The 22,893-nt window shown below is 39.8% G+C and overlaps 1 protein-coding gene across 4 annotated transcripts in view; it reads right to left on the bottom strand.

Moving 5' to 3' along the window:
- Window positions 1-22,893, bottom strand: part of LOC126415345 (uncharacterized) — a 132,355-nt gene that overhangs the window by 20,841 nt on the left and 88,621 nt on the right. For 3 of the 4 annotated variants that reach the window (XM_050083423.1, XM_050083425.1, XM_050083427.1), the window contains 2 exons: window positions 17,995-18,143; window positions 3,078-3,960 (listed from right to left, as the gene is read on the bottom strand). In XM_050083423.1, the coding sequence (XP_049939380.1) occupies window positions 3,078-3,960; window positions 17,995-18,143 (1,032 nt within the window). The remainder of the gene's footprint in view (window positions 1-3,077; window positions 3,961-17,994; window positions 18,144-22,893) is intronic. The other variant, XM_050083424.1, reaches the window with a different exon arrangement.

Raw genomic sequence — 22,893 nt, 5'->3', positions numbered from 1 at the left:
TAGCCACTCCCTGCGTATACCATAAATTTGGGCAAAATCAGTGATGACAAATAAGCATGGTCCCTCTTGTAAAAAAAGTTGGCCACTTACCTCAGCATGGCCACTGCAGGGTTAGAGGATCAGAGAAGGTCAATGCTCCATTGTTTGTCTTCCAGTACTGTCAAGTCATAGGGCATGAGTGACTCGTGCCAATCAACTGCTGTGATATAAATTGTGAAATGGAAGTAACACGGACTCTTGAATGCGTGTTACAGAGGTGGTCATCTTCAAATGTGGTATTTATTTGTAGCAAGCAATATGAAACTAAATTATAACTATTGTAATATTATGAAAATACATTTGTGGCTTTCTCTTTTATTGCACAAAGCATTTAAAAAGAAGTGCTCTTACTGTTCATCAATTAATGATCTGCTGTCACACACAGCATAACAGCACTTGGTCTGGTTTGTCACACCTGTGAGGTTGCTGCGGGTATCAGCACTCTCAAACAAAGAACCGTCTACACAAAGTGTTTTGAAAGGTACCAACTTTCTAACAATCAGTGCTTGGGGACCGCCAGCCAACTTATGGTGCTCTTACTATAGCTAGTCTACTGGGGACTCATAACAAACTAAATTATGTAGGTTATCAATTAATAATACGATGGGTACATACGTGGCCCGAGATGACAGCCCACAATGTCGGTATTGGTTCTTCTGCGTAAAAGTTTGACAACCACTGCCCTACAGCACACAATGTCATGTCTGATGAAATATTCCAAAAGCTCATCGTTACAAAGGACTGATGGCATTGACTTGCCTCCAACATAAGAAAACCACGTTTGCCAAATTGGTACTCTGCCAAGATTTCCATAGCTTTCTGAGGTATTTGCCATCTAACATCATTTTTTCAGCTCAACACAGGCGCATGTGTAGCTAACTAAATGTGATGGGTACTCACAGTAGGCACCACCACGATGTGAGCTAACAGTTCTATGAATATTGTTACATATATTATGATGATGAAAGCACAGAATGCCATTGTTTTAATATCTAGGTTTCTTCAGGCCCATTTTAGCATCTAAGTATTTGTTATTAGATAAGGTTTTTAAGAAAAACCCCTAAGCACTTTTGTCTGGACTTAAATACGTGTTGCCCTGGGCGGTAAACACTGACAAGGGAACCTCCCCATAGCACCCCCTTCAGATTTAGTTATAAGTTGGCACAGTGGATAGTCCTTGAAAACCTGAACACAGATAGATTGAGAAAACAGGAAGAAGTTGTGTGGAACTATGAAACAAATAAGCAAAATATACAAACTGAGTAGTCCATGCACAAGATAGGCAACATCAAGGATAAAGTGAGCTCAGGAGCGCCGTGGTCCTGTCGTTAGCGTGAGCAGCTGCGGAATGAGAGGTCCTTGGTTCAAGTCTTCTCTCGAGTGAAAAGTTTATTTTCTTTATTTTCGCAAAGCTATGATCTGTTCGTTCATTCATTGACGTCTCTGTTCACCGCAAAACCGTGCGATTAGTAGATGAAAGGGCGTGCCTCTCCAATGGGAACTGAAAACATTTGATCGCAAGGTCACAGGTAAACCGATTCCTCCACAGGAAAACGCGTCTGATACATTCTATACGACACTGGTGACGGCATGTGCGTCACATGACAGGAATATGTTGTCAACCCACCTAACTTGTACACTTGGCGAATGGGTAAAAAGATTCTACCACCTTGCCCCATTTAGGTTTTCTTGTGGATGTGATAATCACTCCCAAAAAAGTGATGAAAACATAAGAGTTTGTCACATAAACTGCAACAAATGAATGCAAGTTTCACAGTCGCACAGTTTTCCCTGTGCTCTGCCAAAACATATGTTTTTAACGTTTTCAAATTTTTTCGTGTGTAGACCGTCAAATCCTGCATATGTCCAAGCAAATCTAAACATGTCCTGGAATTTTGGAGAGCGAAGTTGATTATATAAAAAATTAAACTTTTCACTCGAGGGAAGACTTGAACCAAGGACCTCTTGTTCCGCAGCTGCTCACGCTAACCAGGGGACCACGGTGCTCCTGAGCTCACTTTATCCTTGATGTTGCCTATCTTGCGCATGGACTACTCAGTTTGTATGTTTTGCTTATTTTTTTCATAGTTCCACACAACTTCTTCCTGTTTTCTCGATTGATCTGTGTTCAGTTTTTCAAGGCCTATCCACTGTGCCAACTTATAACTAAATCTGAGAAGGGTGCGATGGGGAGGTTCCCTTGTGAGTATTAATACATTGGTTACAAATGTCTATACATAAATACATCACAACTGACTCAATGTAAGAGGCATTGAAAAGTACATAGTTACATACAAGATGACTATCACTAAGTCATGCAGATGCTTGTGTGTGGTTGAATGGATAGTGAGTGCAGATGGAATGTATGGTTGGGACACACTACAGAAATGGTGTAGGAACCAGAAACAAGCAAGGATAGAAAAATTTGTTTTGAATTCCAGATTATGAACGCAAAAATTGTGGTCAAAAAAATTCAGTCTGCAGAGACCATATTCAGTTATGCAGAAAATCAATAGCCTTCACAATTTTTATGACCTTAAACTGCATTTAATGAAATAAATTCTATGCATCACAGATCACTAAATGTCACAGCTTCTAAGGGGGCAGAGGTTTTTGGGCCAGGCTTAGGGATTTCAAAATTATTGTTGTGCAAACTTGAGGTGCCCATGTACAAGAGTGCAAAGAACACAGCTGTCACAGAAGTTTCAGTATACTGTTCTGATACCAGTATTGTACTTCACAAACAGTAACTGACACTACAGTGTAAGAGTCTGACAAGGAAGAAGCTGTAATAGTGAATGGCTGCTTGCTCTCAATAGTATTTTGGAAGGCAGGCAGCAGACTGATGTTAGGAACGAAAGCCTAAAAATGTTTACGTAATATCATTTATAAAAAAAGCTGTTAACTCTTCAAGGAATATTACTGAATAATCTACAATTAAATTAACAAAGAACAGTACAATAATTTCATTTCAGATTTGGCTGCAGCCACGATTTACATAAAACAGACATAAAATAAATTGGGTAATTGAGGTTTACCTTCTGAGTTTCCACTTTGTCAATTGGAGGTAATACTAAACGTTTATTTAATTTATCCTGTGGATTTGGTGGTAAGAATTGCTTTCGATTATTGCTGTTGTAAAGCAATGCCTTATATTTTTGATTCTTTTCATCTGCTTCTTGGACTTGGTGTGAAGATCTCTCTCGAGCTGTAAATCCACAACTGAATCGTCTGTCAGCATACTGTCTTTTGTTTCTTTCTGCTGCACTATGAAATGATCGTGCCTCATGTACTGATGAACTAGCAGTCCTAGGTGGTGGCAAGCTCACTGGTGCTGAACCAATAACAGAGAATGATGGATATTCTGCAGTGTAATTCCCAACATCAAACATACGTGGTGTGGAAAATGCATTATTATTCTGCACACGAAGTTCTGATCTTGATGAACTGCTAATTAGCACCTCCCTAGTACGTGATGATTTAGACAAAACTGTCCGAGCTGAATTTGTGTCGTCAGATTCTGAATCACTTAGCACAGATACCACAGTTTGTGGAGAAGTGGAATTTTGGAAACATACATCTGGTAATTTGTCACACTTTTTACCTGAACTACATTCACTACTCTGTACATCACACGTAAGTTTTTTAATAACTTCTGACTGTATATATGAAGCAAGTTGTTGTAACACATAGTTTTCCACCATATTCTCAAGCTGGCAAGATTTAGATTCTTCTGTTATAGGAACTTCCTTACAATGGGCAGAAGAGTTATCAGTCGATGACTCCCTTCTTTTTAAAGAACTGCTCTCTTTGGCATCATTTACAACTCCATCAACAGCAAAAACCTCTTCTTGAATAATGCTTTCATGAGATTCCTCTTCTTGAGGCACTGCAATCATCTTGATTCCATGTCCCCTAACTCTGCAAGAGAAAAGATGATTAAATTACCAGATCTCATATTATTAGTGCTTTTGATGTATGATGTCCTCCCAGGAATGCCACCAGTTTCTTCAGTTTTCTTAGCACAATATCTCGACAATGCAGCAAAAATGGCTCTGAGCACTATGGGACTTAACATCTCAGGTCATCAGTCCCCTAGAACTTAGAACTACTTAAACCTAACTAACCTAAGGACATCACACGCATCCATGCCTGAGGCAGGATTTGAACCTGTGACCGTAGCGGTCACGCGGTTCCAGGCTGTAGCGCCTAGAACCGTTCAGCCACCGCGGCCGGCGACAATGCAGCAACTCATTATCACAACCAGGTGCTATATGATGTAATTAATTGCCCAGGCAACTCATCTCACAAACATGCTAAAGTAACACATTATAAATTAGTTAAAATGCCACATATCAAGTAGTTCATGATGAATCAGCAAGCTCCAGACTGTTTTCTTCTTTTTCCCCTCTATTTTTATGATATACATAGGAAAATTGATACACCCTTATTGCTACACATTTCATTCACTTTTATGTGTTGTGTTAGAGTATGTAAAACTGAAGTAGAGTGGTCCATTGACATTGATGCAGATGGGTTAATGAAAAATCTGATTGTAATTATTTATGCTCACTTAGCTAAGTACTCTTACACCTGTATGGCCAATATCTTTCACAGTGACAGTGATTGAAGCAGGGAAGGAAGGTATGGAAAAGGCAGGACTATTAATTAACAGTCGATTACAGACAAAAGAAGCCTATACTGATCAAGGAAGGCACATAAAATCAGTTGCATCCAAATATTCACTCCAAGCAATTCAGAGAACATCTACATCTCCACCTTTACATTGCAACCCACTTTAAGCTGTTCTACAAAGGCTACTTTTGTGAGCTACTTAAGATATAATTTAAGTAATCAATTATCACCTATTGAAGAAAAGTTGATTGTGACATCTCTCAAGAGACTCTGTGATCCTTACCTAAACTAATATCACATAACTTCTATTTTTTTTAATCATACGGCATGTTTTTAACAACAGTACAACACTGCTGACTGCTTGCTGATTCCTAAGTACCGTACAATCCTTCTGGAATTGTATTTTAGGATACCTGTATGAAATCCATCTTAAGATGTTGAAACAAGTTAAATTCATTACCTCAGCTTTTGCTACCGCACATGGGGGATCTATAACAACTGAAGATCGTATCAGGTTTCATGGGGATCTACTCCTTTGGCTAATTCCAAAACTGTGTCACATGTTGACAATGAAATATGCTCTGAAATACTGAAATTCAATGTAATTATGCTTTCAAGATTTCTTCCAACTAATGTTAGAGACCAAAAGATCATATTTTACACATACAACTGGAACCGAAATGCACTGGATGAATTAACATTAATAAAATATTAATCACAATATTAAATACGCCTTGTTTTTGGAAATACTACAGACTCAATAAATCTAAGCCCAGCACAATTCCTTTAAAATGAAACACTTTACACATCTCTGGATGCCAAGATGGCTGCTGAGTGAGATCACAGGTATTTTCTTTGTCTGCTAAAAGAACTTATTTAAGAGGGAATAGTGTCAAATTTAAATTTTCTTTGTTTTTTATACTTGCTGTAGTGTCCGTTCTTGTCACACAACTGAATATTAGCGTCCCAACAGCACTTGTTCTTGAAAAACCTTGTTCTTTAGCTGAAGCCCCGATAATCGCGACATAACCGAAATTTTGCGTAACATAAACACGAAAAATTCTATTCAAGTTTTCTTGATAGTGCAAAATTCGTTTAAAAAAGACTGCAACTAGTTTCATCAGTGTCTATTATCGCAATAAAATGTAATTAAACATTTCTAAATTGTATTTAACTAACACATTTCATACTGTTAACTAGTTAGATAGATTCGATCTAGGCCTAAATTTTCTGAGTTATAAACGTTTAAAAACCTGGCTAAACATGCCTGACAACATAAATTCTCTAAAAGCAAATTAATTACAAATTCATTCTTCTGTCATTGTATCTCTAAATCAGTACAAAAAAAACAACCTCTGCACATAAGACCTTTGTGTCGTTTTTTGTTTACACTCAGCCAATCTCATGTCCTTGCCAAATTTAAATCATTCTTTAAACTTAATTATTCTTTCAAAAATGACACCATGAGTGAGAAATGTGGGAGCTGTTATAGGGCAGTGAGTAGAGGGATTTGTTGCTGGTCTTGTAGGAAATATTTTCAATGGTAGGGTGCAGTGGGGAGAATGTTGCGAGAACACAAGAGGCTCTCTCCCGGAACTGCAGAGTATGCAGTAGGAAAAATTTTCATTGGGAACAGGAATGGAAAATCTGTGTCCTTCAGGCACAGTTGGAGGAAGCAAGGAAGGAACTCATAAGGATCAAGGGTGATAAGGGGGAGGAGGGTGGTTGGGAACTGGCAGCTGGTAGGAGGATAGGAAGAAAGAGAATGTGATCTGACAGTTTTATCATCAACACCAAAAACAGGTATCAACACCAAAAACAGGTATCTACCGTTGAGAAAGTTAAGTGTAGAAAAGCCTCAGGTAGAATGAGGAGCAGGAAATGTGCAGCACACTTCAACCGAGGCCAAGAAGCCTAGGAATGTACAGAGTGTTAGGAAGAAGAAAGTGCTGCTGCTAGGTAGTAGCCATGCGAGGTGTAGGCCCTCAGTTACAGGAAAGTTTAGGAGCAGTGTACCAGGCCACCAGCATCTTCAAGCCAAATGCAGGGCTAAGTCATGTAATAGAGGATCTAGGGTCCTTATGTAAGGACTTTACAACAGAGGACCATGTAGTGATAAAGGGTGGGGTGGGAAACAGTTGGGACAGGGATGGGGCATATGACATAGGTGGCAACCTGTACAAGATAGCTTCCCTGACTCATGGCACCAGCGTACACTTTGTTCAGCTGTTCTGGCGTCATGATCAACCACACCTTGATGGAGCTGTGAGGCGAATCAATGTGGAGTTACGGATGGCTCTGAGGACAGCCAACTTTTCTCATGTTTATCTGGTGCCCGGTGGGACTATCAACGGATGAGGTTTCACTAGGCATGGACTACACCTAAACTGGACTGGGAAGGGAAGACTGGTACAGCTGATTCATGAAAGTATAGGGGATGGATCTCGGGCCACACATGGTCAAATACCTGTTGTCATAGATAGGAAAAGTAGGTCTTTTTTAGGATAAATCCATACAACAGGTTCCCCTATCTAAAGAGTATCTCCAGCACTTTAAAAAATACTGAAACAATCACTCACAAGACAGATTTTAACACCTCAAATATCACATATATCAGATGTCACAAAGAAAAACAAACCATTGGAAAAAGTAACATGGGGCATTTCACAGACTTAATAATCCTCCATCAAAACATGCAATCAATAAAAAATAAAATACAACTATTAGAAGTTGAGCTCCAATCTTTGAACTGCACAGTAGTTTGTATTACTGAGCACTGGTGTAGAGACACAGAAATCCAACATGTAGTATTACTTCAAGGGGAGGAGGATCATGCATTTATATCAAAAAAGGAACACAATTCAAATCAAGACATGACCTCACTACCGTAAGTGAAAAAAAAAAACACTTTGAAATATCAGCTATTGAATTAACAGGGCTTGATATCACCAAGAAATTAATCATTTTGTGTGTGTATAGATCTCCCAGTGGTAGTGTGGACACTTTTTTTCAATAAGTTAAAAGAAGTTCTAGATAAAGTCTCAAGCACAAAGGTCAATATAATTCTGCGTGGGGACATTAACATCAACACTAACATCATAAATGAGTCCAGCAGCACCTTCATGAACAGCCTTCAAAGTTTTGGCATGTCCCTGTTGGCCAATAGTGCAACAATGGTAACCACAATAACTTCATCAGTAATTGACCATGTGGCCACAAATATGGACAGGGAAAAATGTGATGTAGCTGTAAAAGATATCGGACTATCAGACCTTCTATATCAAATAACAACAGTAAAGTCAGGCATCGAATCATTCCTTAAACTACAATCCTACAAACGACATCTATCAGAAATCAAAATAAAAGATTTTTCAAAAGAACTGGAAAAACAAAGCAGGGATGAAGTGTATAAGGAAACCAATGTGAATATGAAATTCTCTAAATTCTCCACATTGTTTAGATTGAACTTTGAAAAGACATTTCCAAAAGTATGCATGTCTGTATCAACATCTCACAAAAACAGACAGTTAACAGCAGGTATTAAGAAGTCCTCCAAAACACTTAAACACCTCAGTTCAATGCAAAAGATTTGCAATGATCCAGAATTCTTAAATTTCTATCATAGATACAAAAAGATCTATATGAAGATGCTGATTGCTGCAAATAAGTCATTTAATGACAAAATAATATAATATAATGTAGAGAATAAAAGCAAAACAGTCTGGGATGTTATAAAAATGAAAGTGGGAAGAGGCAAACAAACGCAGAATAACATACTGCTAAGGGAGGGGGGAAAGTTAATAAATGATTCACAGCACTTAGCAAACTATGTAGATGAGCATTTTTCAAGTATTGCAGAGAAGTTACAGCAAAAATTCTCCCAAACATATATAAAACCATAAATAATGTTGCACTAAATACAATGATGTTACTTCCAACCACAGAGAATGAAGTCCGTAAAACAATTCAACAACTAAAAAATAAAGTCAGTAGGCTTAGATGAAGTACCAATGTGTGTACTGAAACAATGTATAGGGATTATACAAGGTCCCTTGACAAATATAATAAATGAATCCTTCACATCAGGGACATTTCCAGAGCAGTTAAACAGGCAAGAGTTGTACCTTTGCTTAAGAAAGGTAATGAGAAGATATAGAAAATTACTGACCCATTTCCCTGCTGTCAGTATTCTCAAAAATAATAGAAGCAATTGCAAAAGACAGATTAATGAATTACCTGAATAAATACAATCTTTTAAGCGAATCACAGTTTGGTTTCCAAAGTGGCAAAAATACGGAGTCAGCCATAGTAGAATTCACAAAAACTGTACTTGATGCTCTTGATAAAGATGAGTGTGTCACAGGCATATTTTTTGATCTTTCTAAGGTGTTTGATACAGTCGACCACAAGATTCTATTAAATAAATTAGAAGCATCAGGAAGAAGAGGGGTAGCTAATGATTGGTTTCGATCATACCTACCAGATAGGATACAAAGAGTAGAGATAACACATACTTCAAATAGATCTAAACATTTAGTAAAACACTTATCAGAACCAAAATACAATAATATAGGGGTCCCACAAGGTAGCATATTAGGAACAATACTGCTCCTGATATACATCAGTGACTTTTCCAGTAGTGTTACTCATGGTGAAAAACCCTTTTCGCTGATGACAGCAATATTATAGTCACTGAGAAAACATGAGAACTCCTTGCTGAGAAAGCAAATGAAACTCTCAAGGAAGTTTATGATTGGTCAATAAGCAATAAAGTGACATTGAACATAAAGAAAACTAATGCCATGAATTTCAGTTTGAAGAGGAAAAATGACAACATTAAATTAAATGTAGATGGCACCTTTATAGAATGTGTAAAAGATGCAAAACTTCTAGGAATAAATATTGATTCTCAGTTGAAGTGGTGTGAACGCACAAAAGTACTTGCAAACAGAATGTCATCAGCATGTTACGCCCTTAGAATCCTATCATCAGTGTGTAACATGCAGTGTATTTTAGTTACATATTATTCATATGTCCACTCAATTCTTAGCTATGCCATTCTTTTTTGAGAATCAAATACACAAAATATGAACACAATTTTCAAACGCCAGAAAAGAGTCATAAGAATAATAACCAAAAATACTAGTCAAGCTCATTGTAAAGATCTGTTCAGAACACTGGGGATTTTAACTGCACCATGTGAATAAAGTTACCAGTCATTTGTACACATCAAAAATAACGTTGGTAATTACTGCACAAACAGCTCCGTCCATGGCCATGCAACAAGAGACAGACTCAACTTACATTCATCAAGAGAAAATAAACATAAAACTCAAAGCAGCATTTTCTACAGAGGAATAAAACTGTACAATAAATTACCAAAAGAGATTAAAGAAATTGAAAAAATACACTTATTTAAGAAGGCAGCTAAAAAGTACCTGTTGTGCAATACATTTTATACATTGAAGGATTACTCAGATAAAACAGAGTAGGTGTTTGATAAAAAATGTTATACAAATATCCAACATTCCAAGTAATACCTTCACTTTATGTTTTTTTCCTTCTTTTATCCTTTCTAGAAATACTTACCCCCAAGCTATGCAAAGCACAATACTAACACCTCGTTCTCTCATTCATTATGGAGGGACGCTGACTCAGTTTTTCAGGATGACAAATGGGAAGTTGTGGTACAGAAAATGGCCCAGAGATCACCAGTGTGTGTGTGTGTGTGTGTGTGTGTGTGTGTGTGTGTAGTGTTATGTAACAATGTGTGTATAGTGAGTGCAGTGACTGATAGTGAGATGTGAGTGAACAATGTGGCATTACATTATTTAATAAGTTATTTGTAAAAAAAAGTATTGTTTACCAGGAGAAAATGTAATGATTGTCTCTAACTAGAAGTCTGCAAACATATGTGTATACAAATTAGCTTATTTTAAATTGTTCTAAATTTGTAAATACTTTGACATGTCCAATATCCTTGTAAAAAGAGATCTGTGGATGAATAAAGCTGCTGCTACTACTACTACTACTACTACTACTACTACTACTACTACTACTACATCATTTTGTCTGTATTTTGCCCAATTACTAAGCCACAGCAATGTGGTCTATCATGGAATCAATCAATCCTCCTTTCCCTTCCAAGGTTTTCCCATCATCGAGATTTTTCCCTTTCTTAATTGATTTCAACCTTCTCAGCCTGACACCATTCTCTTCTGCAGATGTCCTGTATATTCAAGTTTGCTTATATTTACACTGTTCCCATATGGTTTGCTTTCCAAGACTTCTTAGAAATATGTTAAGAGTCACTATCTCCAGATATTGGACATAGCGAACATTATACCACTCAGAAGAGCAATAATCCCCCCCCCCCCCCCCCATGGGAGCAATCTCCATGCCTCCACTACTACCATAATAATTAGCAACACAGTGTTCAACCTGTTCATTTTTCATCCTATCTATGCATTACAGTATTTGGTCATTACTGCAACATCATTTTCTTTCACTGCTTCTTCCAAAGCTTCCTGAATCATCTTCCATCCTACATCTTCAACTGCAGATCCAAGCACATAATTGTAAACTGGGAAGATTTAGAATCCATATAGCATATCACCTACTGCTCTGCCCTTACCAACTGCTCACAACCTATAGACTAACCTCACATTTACGCTACAAAGAGTCGCAGATAGGCACAACAAAAAGACTGTCACAAATGTAGCTTTCGGTCATTAACGGCTTTGCCAACAATAGACTCACACACACACACACACACACACACACACACACACAAACTGCAGTCTCAGGCAACTAAAACCACACAGCGAGCAGCAGCACCAGTGCATGATGGGAGTGGCAACTGGATGGGCATAAGGAGGAGGATGGGATGGGGAGGGGGAGGACAGACAGTGAAGTGCTGCAGGTTAGACGGAGGGCAGAGAAGAAGTGGGGAGGGAGAGGGGGGGGGGGGGGAGTACTGGGAAAGGAGAGCTGTAAAAATACAGAGTGTGATGGTGGAATGAAGGCTGTGTAGTGCTGGAATGGGAACAGGGAAGGGGCTGGGTGGGTGAGGACATTATCTAATGAAGATCAAGCCCAGGAGGGTTAAGGGAATGTAGGATGCATTGCAGGGAGAGTTCCCACCTGCGCAATTCAGAAAAAGCTGGTGTTGGTGGGAAGGATACATATGGCACAGGCTGTGAAGCAGTCACTGAAGTGAAGGATGTCATGTTTGGCAGCATGTTCATCAATAGAGTGGTCCACTTGTTTCTTGGCCACAGTTTGCCAGTGGCCATTCATGCAGACAGACAGCTTGTTGGTTGTCATGCCCACATAGAATGCAGCACAGTGGTTGCAGCTTAGCTTGTAGATCACATGACGGGTTTCACACATAGCCCTGCCTTTGATGGGATAGGTGATGTTTGTGACTGGACTGGAGTAGGTGGTGGTGGGAGGATGTATGGGACAGGTCTTGCATCTAGGTATATTACAGGGGTATGAGCCATGAGGTAAGGGATTGGGAGCAGAGGTTGTGTAAGGATGGACGAGTATATTGTGTAGGTTCGATGGGTGGTGAAATACCACTGTGGGAGGGGTGGGAAGGATAGTGGGCAGGACATTTCTCATTTCAGGGCATGACGAAAAGTAGTCAAAGTGGTCAAAACCTAGCAGAGAATGTAAGTCAGTCGCTCCAGTCCTGGGTGGTACTGAGTAACAAGGGAAATGTTCCTCTGTGGCCAGACGGTGGGACTTATGGAGGTGGTGGAAGACTGGAAATATACGACACGGGAGATTTGTTTTTGTACACAAGACCTGTCGCATACATCCTCCCACCACCACCTACTCCAGTCCAGTCACAAACATAACCTATCCCATCAAAGGCAGGGCTACCTGCGAAACCTGTCATGTGATCTACAAGCTAAGCTGCAACCACTGTGCTGCATTCTATGTGGGCATGACAGCCAACAAGCTGTCATGCATGAATGACCACTGGCAAACTGTGGCCAAGAAACAAGTGGACCACTCTATTGATGAACACGCTGCCAAACATGACATCCTTCACTTCAGTGACTGCTTCACAGCCTGTGCCATATGTATCCTTCCCACCAACAACAGCTTTTCTGAATTGCACAGATGGGAACTCTCCCTCCAACACATCCTACATTCCTGTAACCCTTCTGGCCTCAACCTTCGTTAGTCACTCTCCTCACCCATCCAGCCCCTTCCCTGTTCCCATTCTAGCACTATACAGCCTTCATTCCACTATCACACTCCATCCTTTTGCTTCTTTCCTTTTCCGGTACTCCCCCCCCCCCCCCCCCCCCCCTCCCCTCCTTTCCCTGCCCTCCGAGTAACCTGTAGCACTTCATTGTCCGCCACTCCCACAATACTATTCCTCCCCCTCCCTGCCCCAGCCTAATCCTTATGCCCACCCAGTCACCACTCCCATCATGCACTGGTGCTGCTGCTCACTGTGTGGTTTCAGTTGCCTGAGAGTGCAAGTGTGTGTGTGTGTCTATTGTTGGCGAAGGCATTAATGGCAGAAAGCTATATTTGTGATAGCCTTTTTGTCGTGCCTATCTGTGACTCAGCATCTCCACTACATGGTGAGTATAAACTTTCCTTTTCATAACATTGTTACATTCCATCCTGGATTTTCCATTGTTTGATTTACAGTATAAAGTTGTTTTCTTGTATCCATTATTGGTGGTTACTGAAACAGAGCTTGGAAACTTACAGCTGTATTTACAAACACTGCGTATTAAATTAAACTGTGCAGCCAGACCACATGGGATTCTACTGTCAGAGAAATCTTTCCATGACAACATGACAAGCAGTTTTCAAGAGCTTTGCTCAGTAGACGCGTATGAATAGTTCAAAAAATTACTTCCCTTCATCAAATAAATTATATTTCTCTTCCAAATCTCTGAGTTTTTTATGAGAAGAACTGTTTTCATTTGGAGGAATTCGTTCTGCAAATTAAAAGTAAGTGGACTCACATTTTCCACCAACAATGATGAAGAAATCATTGTTACTAGTGAATCATCTTTTCTTTTCTTTTGCCAGTTCACACGCTTTTTAAACACTTTTGCCCTAGCTCTAGGCATTTCCACTGCGGAAAATGAAGCACAAAATGCGAAAAAACTCAACACAACAACAAACAATCCAAAGTCAAAACATCAAAGAGTAGCTTCATGAAAGAAGAGACAAACAATTTCACACAAGTGGTGTATAAAGAGCCGCTGGAAAGTGGGATATTTGAATTCAAGTCACATGGATATACTGCCAAAAAGTTTATGGTCAGCCATGACAGAGGCGTATCAAAAAAGCACAAAACCCAATCTCACAAATCTATAAAAATAAAATATTTATAATTCTTGAAGAGCCATGTACAATGTGTCATTTGAAAGAGGAAACTTGGAGGAATCTAATAAACCACTAAAACGAATCATCAATTTTTTCACCCAAAATCCGATTCCATGTCCTCTCAATCCCATTATGAAGTACATATTTGTACTTTGTTCTTGTGACCTGACAGCCATTGAAACTGGTGGGAACAGGCAAACCAGAGGCAGTTCTGATTGAGTCAATTTTGAGATAAGCTGTTAAGACTTCCAGTACTTTTTTTGTGTGGAGGCCTGTAAAAATTAAATGGGCAGCCATGAAAAACATGGCCAAAGGTCATTGTTATTGTGAAATTTGATGACTGTGAACTACGTTTACACACAATGAAGGCTTTCACGACCAAATGTTTCAGCTGCCGAGAATTCTTCCGGGTTGGATGGCCATGGTCCATGGAACTCTTCTATCCCTGACGTTTCGTCCAAATTGGCAGACTCAGCACAACCAGGAGCACCTCTGAAGATGTCCAATGTAGCTTTGGACGAAATGTCAGGGATAGAAGAGTTCCATGGACCATGGCCATAGAACCCGGAAGAATTCTCAGCAGCTGTGTTTATATAATAAATGTGACCAAATGGAAACAAGTTTTGTCTTATTACTTCATCACTATCATAAGTGTGTACATTTGAGTCTCTGTGGGGTTCCATGTGTGAATGTGTATACTCTTACTAGAAGAGGAACAAGAGCTTGAAAGCTAGTATTAACTATTATCTGTTACATGTTTGCGTGTGCCATGCACCAGTCCTCTATAGGTAAGTGGTTGCCTTTTGCTTACTTAACATTCTTTTTCATCCAGGAGTTTCCATTATTGTTATACTTTGACTTATTGCTTGGTATATGAAACACACTGTCTTTGGCACTAGGAAGCCTGGGACCAATATCATGGAATGGACTACAAGAAGTGTAATTCATCATTGTTACTGATGAAATCCATAAGATGGATTTGTCATGTAATTCGTGCGTGTGTGTGTGTGTGTGTGGGGGGGGGGGGGGGGGGGGGGGGGTCAGAATTTAATTGCTTTTAGACCTTAAGTGATAGGTGAAGCCACGCATTATCATTTCTTCCTCTCCTCATCCAGGAAGAATGACTCTAGAAATAGTCAAAAGAAGGTATTGTTAACTACCTCTTTCATGAAATAAATTTCCTTATGATTTTCCTACACAATTTCAGCCTGGCATCTCTTGTTAGTGACAGGGACCAATTTTATGTCTCACTGCAGTTTACGTTGTTCTGAATGCATAATATTACATACTTTATAGTTGTCGGTGTTTCCACTGATCATCAACTGAGTAATCTAACAATAATGGGACTTCCAACATACTTAAGCACAACCTCTAGAAAACTCGGCAGGATGGCTGCATTTGAAACCTGTTCTTCTCAAGTAAATGGCTAATGTTTTACCACTGTGCCACCTCATACAATGAAAGTAGGATGTGACACACTAACAGCTTTAAGATGTGTCAACTGAGATCAGTTTGTGTCAGGCTGCAGTAAGGCTACTGTGCCTTTTAAAAAATCATCACATCATTTAGGGTACAGAAAGTGGCTTAGAGTATATGGTAAAACTCTAGTACTGAATCATCATACTGTTGAAATAGCCCAACACGAAGAGGAAGTCTCACAGAGGGTGAATGTAAGAAAGACCACATTACCAGCCTCTAGACCTTCAAATGGATACAACGAAATTTTGGCAGTGGAGAGACCCATTGAGTTGACATGTACTTGCCTCTTCTACTTCAGATATAGTTGCTCTGTCAATGCTTGATAAGTAACATCCTGGAAGAGGGATAAAAGCAACATATACTCAAATTCATTAAATGAAGAGGGAATATGGTGACAAATCTACCCCAATGTGTGAAGCAAACTTTGCTGAAAGGCTTGGCACTTACTGTGATTACAAACTGCAGTCAGCTGCAACAGCAGCACCCATGAAATCTCTAGACAGACATCTGAGGGGTCTTTAACAGCACACAACAGGTGACTGATGTTATGCCCTGATCTATATGAAACACCCTGCAAAAATTTAACTTCCATTCTGTCACTTATTATTCCTTTCACCTCTAACAATGTTTGTTAACATGGAAAATTTCAAACTGCATCACGGTTAAGAGAACATGAAAAATTTAAAGGTTCCCCTATTACTCACTGGGTAAGTTAGTTCAAAGGTTGGAGGGCGGCAAGGCCATACCATGTCCAATAGAAGCATGCCTAGCAAAACACAGTGGCATTCAGACTTGTTTTACATTCTTTTCAATCATCCTTCCCAGACCCCTCAACAAGGTCTGAAACAAGGGAATGTACTGCCTTTAATACACAAATATCAACAAAAGTTTCACATCACCCCTTTAATTTGAAATCCATGGCACAGAAAACAAAAATTGGCTCTTGAAGTGTGTGTTTATATTCATTTGCAATGTGCCCAGATGACAAAAAAGTGTAATGACAAAATTATGTGTTTCCCATTCCGGCAGGGGGTTGGGGCGGAGGTTCGCAGCACTCCTGGACAATGTCAATAGGTCGTGAAACTTCCCCTTGTTCAGATGCAAGCTTGAATTTGTCATGGCATACCGTCAATGAAATCATAAAGCCAGCTTTGTACCAAATTGTCCCACCCTTCAATGGCAATTGTTCATAAATCATGTGTCCATTCTGGATGACTTCTTGCCCAGTGTACAAATGTAGCTCATTTCAATCAATCCCCTATATGTTTGATTGGGTTCACATCTAGGGAATAGGCAGGGCACCCCATTCTGGTGATCCTAGCATGCTGAAGAAAAGTATTCATGAGAACACCATGATGAGCATTTGACTTATCATCCATCAAGATAAAATTGTCACCAAAATGTTGGTGATACAGTTCCACTATTGGCTGTAAAATCTCATCCGCCTGCTACAGAGCAGCAAGACTGCCCTCAAAAACTGCAACAGGTGTACGGCGGCTCCATGTAATGCCACCACAGAACATTACACCACCACCACCACCACCACCACCACCACCACCACAACCTCCATGTTGCACATGTGGGGCACAGTGTTGGAGGTGTTCAATGTTAGCAGGCTGTCTCCAAACACACTGTCTGTGATTATCAGGGTACAAACAGACCAAGATTTTCTATAAACAACGCCTGACACCTTTCCTCAGGTGTCCATTCAGATGACTTCTTGCCCATTTGTAACAGAATCCACAGTGCTGTGGTGTACAATGTGGTATTCATCCTGATCAGTGGGAATGGAGATTCACGTCATGTGAGCATCTCCTAGCAGTTTGATGTGATAAATAACATCCTGTAGCCATTTCAAATGCCAAATTCAGTTCTGGAGCACTCAGCCCAAAGCTCTTTCAACTCAAAAGTAGTAGATATTAATCATCCCATGCTCCTGACAAAAAGGATGGCCTGTGCAGTGTAAGTTCTCAACACTACCTGTCAACTGGAACTGATACCATATCTGCAACACACCACTTCCGTTCCAGTCCACACACTGAGCAGCTTTCCTGACCAACAAGCCTTAGACAATGTGTTGGTTGTCGACCTGAACATTGGTCACAACTGTCCTTCATTGCATGGTGGATGTTCATTCTACTGTACAGCAGACTTCTATAATGGCTCCCTAATGATGCTTTACTTTCAACTGAAACTCTGCAGCCCATTTGAGTGGAGTGTTCAACCCATAGGTAACGCTAATGATAACTGTGTATATGTTTATAAACAACATCAGGGGTGACTTTCCAACTAGTACATGAACAGTCGCAATAACAAAAGACCTGCACAATACATTTGGGTGATGTGCACTGGGACAGCAATGAAATGAAAGAAAACATGTGAGAACTAGAGATTTCACGACTGCAATCAGAAATAAAGATACAAAATTATTGGTGCACTGTTCATTATGCAGTGAAACTTCTCAATTGTGTTTACCTCATATGTGGAAATGCCTCCTTCCACATTCGGCATTCATCAATAATTTCCTTGCTAGGTGGCATTTCCAAAGGTTCATCATATAAGATGCATTCAATATCATCCATGAGTTTCTGAATTCTTTCTGTTGTAGCTGATTCAAATTCCTGCTGGAAACCCAAATTAATGTAATATATAAAATAACAACAACAACAACAACAACATTTACCAGGTAAAGAAAATTCAAATGAGAATAGCTGATTTAAAATAACATTTCTCAATGAAACAGGAAACAATGTAAATTGAACAAAATGGTCTATATGAGACGTGATGGTTAAAGATGATAGTGAGTATTGCAAGAGAACAGTCACCAGCCCCTCCATCCTCCCAGTACACAGCTAATAATAATAAAGCAGGAGGAAAAAAAGTGTGGATGTTCTCTTCATCATGGTCTAGGTGTCATGAAAAATTAGTGCAACAATAGAAGATAGTACGCTAGTACAAGCAACACTAATTTGTTGAGGCTAAAGAAAGAGTAAAAGGCCAAAAAGGTGGTAGTGTTTGAAACTGTTCAGTGAGGATACAGATTAGCTGGTTGCCAAACCACACTGATATTGCAGGGACAGACAGTACCACACACCGACTTGACAATCACGTGTGTGTAATAATCTGTTGCAATCATGTATGCAAATTGTTTTTGATTGTTTTCCTAAACAGTTGTGTTGATGGCAATGTTATAAGTGAGTCATAAGCAAAGACAGTCACAGCATAAATGCAAAGATTTGTAGGAGATACAAAAGGTTAAATGCTAAGACAGCTAAAGTGCTTTTCAGGGGAAGAACCTGGCTGGAGGCCACACCCAGAAAACTGACATAGCACTAAAGGAGTCATTACAGTACACAGTGAAATCCAGTTTCTTTAATAAATAGCACAATTTGGCAGGCAGTTTTGTAGGGTGAGTAAGTAATTCTGATGCATCATCCTTCAAGGTGAGAGCAAAATCAGTCAAAGTGTGAATAGTGTAGTTAAGGATGTGATTGTCATGTAGCAAATAGATGTTCCAGGCAGGAAAGCTGGTTGACTGTGTGTATGCCAAGTCAGCATTAAGTCTTTATTACGGCAATGAATACATCTAAACTAGCAAATAAAGCAGTCAATTCTGTTAAGATGCAAAGAATACTTATACAGACATGCCAACTTTCAAAAGTGAAAAATCGGGAGAATTTTAACGGTGTACTATTGTGAATTACAACACATCCCTGGCAATTAAAGCTGCAATAATTCAATAACTGTAACAATTCAATTACATTTGCTTTATTATTTACATGTAAATACTAAATAATGGACATACCTGAGCCTTCGGACTGTATAATTTATCATTCAACATGCTGAACAATATGAATGATGAGCTCTGCAGGTTTCTTTGGATTCACACACATTCAAATGAAGCACTTTCGAGAGAACTACAGTTCGAAATTACGATCCGAGGAAACAAATTAACGTATATTAGATTTCTGTTTTGACATTAGCACAGTTTTTGCATGAATAAATCATTCTTAAATGATCACGAAGCACGAGCTACGCCTACTGCCACTCCCAACAGCCACCGCACCAATCTACCAAGTTAACATAGACAAGTAGCAGCTATACCTTGTCATCCACCAACATATCGAAGGTGCAGGATTTTCACATAGTAAGTAAAGTATTGAAACTGCTCTGAAAATTGGGAGATCGGTCTTCACTGTCGGGAAATCGGGAGGAAGAAGGAAAAATCAGGAGTCTCCCGCTTAAATCAGGAGAGTTGGCACGTCTGCATATACTCTTTCTAAATGAGCCTTCAAAGATGAAGTTGTTGCTGCAACAAGCTGAGTTTTATGGCAACTGGTAATAAAGTTGTCTGCAATAGTAAAGCACTAATCAATAAAAGTACCTAATTCACAATACCAGACAACTACAAGTGAGATACCTATGGGCAGAAACTACAATCTGTCTTTTTGTAATTATAATAACGAGACACAGATAACGAATAAAATAACCAATTCCCAGACAGATCTTAAATGGAAACAAACACGTTAGACTAAGGCATTATTAACACATGAGACGATAGAATTGTTAATTTCACATAAATCAGTGTTAATTAGCCAATACAATTAAGAAGAATGGTATAGGGCACAATAATTCAAATGCCACCACATGAAAGGAAATGTAAAATCATTTGTTGCATTTATGTTGTGCATAAAATTAAGGACATTTCTTTTGCTTATCAAAGTATGCATCATATACTAGTACTTTAATTAACCATTTATGTAAGAAACAATGAAGCAACAGTATGTATGAGGTACACATTTAATCTAAATCCTTTGTAATTTTAATACCATACATTTTATAATTGTGCTAGTGTGTCTGAAATGACAGATGTGGGTCAAGTGATGCAAGAAAATCAACCACTGGTTTATAATGCAGACAAGAGGATGGGGACAATCAAGATTGTCCTGTTGTCAGATGCAGCAACTTTGTCAAGTTTGGGTTTGGGTGACAAAACAGCTGCATACTTTACTTGGAATTGTAAATTTTTTTTTGTCAACTCAATATTAGGACTGATATTAATTACGCGAATTGTCTGATTTGGTCAAATTATGGTGCATAGAGAGTTGGACTTATAATAATTCTGGCAAAAGTTATGGGACTTTATTTCTTTTACATGTGAGGTTACTAGTAATTTACTGAACACCAGTAAGGTGCAGTGACACGGAAGAGGATAGGCTTGATTCTTGCTACTTACACTCTCAATAAGTTGGTATACAAAACTGACTCGTCTGAAGTATGTTATGTAAGACTGTTTACACGTTTTCGGTTAAAAATTAACTGGTTTTTGTAGACCTCTACACATCTTGTGTATGAAAAATTATTAAAAACATGAGTATGGAACAGATTGCTACTCCCCACATAGAGAAGGCATGGAACAGCACACACAATGAATTGCAGACTGTTAAATGGTTCAGCAAAGTCCTTCATCAGACAGACAAAGAAAAAAACTGCACACACAGGTGCACACATGCATGCACACTGCTATCTCCAGGTGTTGTGACCCAACTGGGTCTAGCAGCAATCTTGGCTGGAGCCATTATTTGAGGATACAGATGATGCAGGAAGGGGAAGGAATAACTGGGTTTTGTGTGTGTGTGTGTGTGTGTGTGTGTGTGTGTGAGAGAGAGAGAGAGAGAGAGAGAGAGAGAGAGAGAGAGAGAGAGAGTTGGAGGGGAGGGGGAGAGGCTGGAGTGAGATCAGGGAAGAGGATAGAGGCATGTGGAGAACAGGAACTACGGAAGGTTGTGGCTGTGTGATTTCAGCAATGAAAGGTATGAGGCCTCCTGTGTGGATGGGTTTTACGAAGCATATACAAAGTGAGAGTCATGTGAGCTGTGGGGGTTAGGAGGGAGACAGACTCAGAGAAGAGATTCCAGGATGAATCTACAATAAACTCAACCATCCATTGTTAATGGACACTGCATCCATATAGAAAGAATCTCTGCCCTAGTAGGCCAACAGCTTCAGCCTGTTGCCTGCAACCCATTATTCTATACAAAACACACTAACCATTTCCTCTACTAATTCTCCACATTTCCTGTCTCTTTACCACCTAGAACCTTGCTCATCACAATCATTGGCATCTCCTTCTACACTAACATCCCCAATGCCCATTTCCTGGCTGCCAGTGTACACTACCTTTCCCAACACCTGACTGACTCCAAATGCACAACCTCTTTCCTGCTCACAATGAACAGCTGTATCCTCATTATTACTTCTCCTTTGAAGGCATCGCCTACAAACAAAACTGCACTACAGCCATGGGCACTCATAAGCCACCATCCGATGCCCACCTATTAATGCGTTCTCCTGACCACTCCCAGTGTCCTATACCCTTCACCTAGTTCAGATTCACTCATGACAACATAGGCCAACGGTGAGGAAACCCTATCCACATTTCTCTAGAACCTCAGCATCATCTCTCTCATTCACTCAACCTGGTTCTCCTCAGTCCAAAGAGCCATCTTCTTTGATTTTGACCATCTCATCTCATGGATGGATCCGAATAGGGACAGGCTAGGATATTGCATAGTTTGGACAAGTACCACTGTGAGACAACAGTGGGGAGGCTATTTCTCATTACAGGACAAGATAATAGGTAACTGAAACACTGGCCGAGAATGTGATTCAGTTGCCTCATACGTGGGTGGACTGAGTCTTGAGGGGGGCATTCCTTTGTGGCCAGTTAGCAGGTTGGAAGACATTAGGTGACTGGGGAGACAACAGTCGTATCACAGACATTTCCTACCCCACCAGAGGCAGGGCCACCTGCAAAAGCAACCATGTAGTCTACGAACTTAGTAGCAGCCACTATGCAGCATTCTTTGTGGACATGAATACTAACAAATTCAGTCTGTATGTATGGTCACCTCCAAACTGTAGCCATAAGTCTGCTAGATTACCCAGTTGCCAAACATGCAGCACAATACAGTGTTCTTGACTTCAATGGCTGCTTCACCGCTCATGCCATGCCATCTGGATCCATCCCAATAACATCCGATTTTCTCAACTGCGCAGGTGGGAAATGGAGAACTTCACTGGCCTCAAACTAAGCTAGTCCCTGTCTTACACCAGTCTCTACATACTTCTCTGTCCTCAGTCCACCATCGCAAACACCTTCCATCACCACAGCTCACCTGCATAGCCATTTCCCTTCTCTACATCCTTCTCCCCCCCCCCCCCCCTTTCCAGCACATATCTTCTGATGCTAAATCTTGCAGACCATTATCCTATCCTATCCTTGTAAATTCCCAGATGCAACTAAGCTGGTACCTCTCCCCTTCCTGTCCCCATGCCTCTTCTTCAACTTCAACCAATCCCTTCTTTTAGCCA

The sequence above is a fragment of the Schistocerca serialis genome, chromosome 1, assembly GCF_023864345.2.
Source record: "Schistocerca serialis cubense isolate TAMUIC-IGC-003099 chromosome 1, iqSchSeri2.2, whole genome shotgun sequence".
NCBI classification, from domain to species: domain Eukaryota; kingdom Metazoa; phylum Arthropoda; class Insecta; order Orthoptera; family Acrididae; genus Schistocerca; species Schistocerca serialis.
Note: the sequence above shows the minus strand (reverse complement) of the source record. Positions and strands in the feature narration are given on the sequence as shown.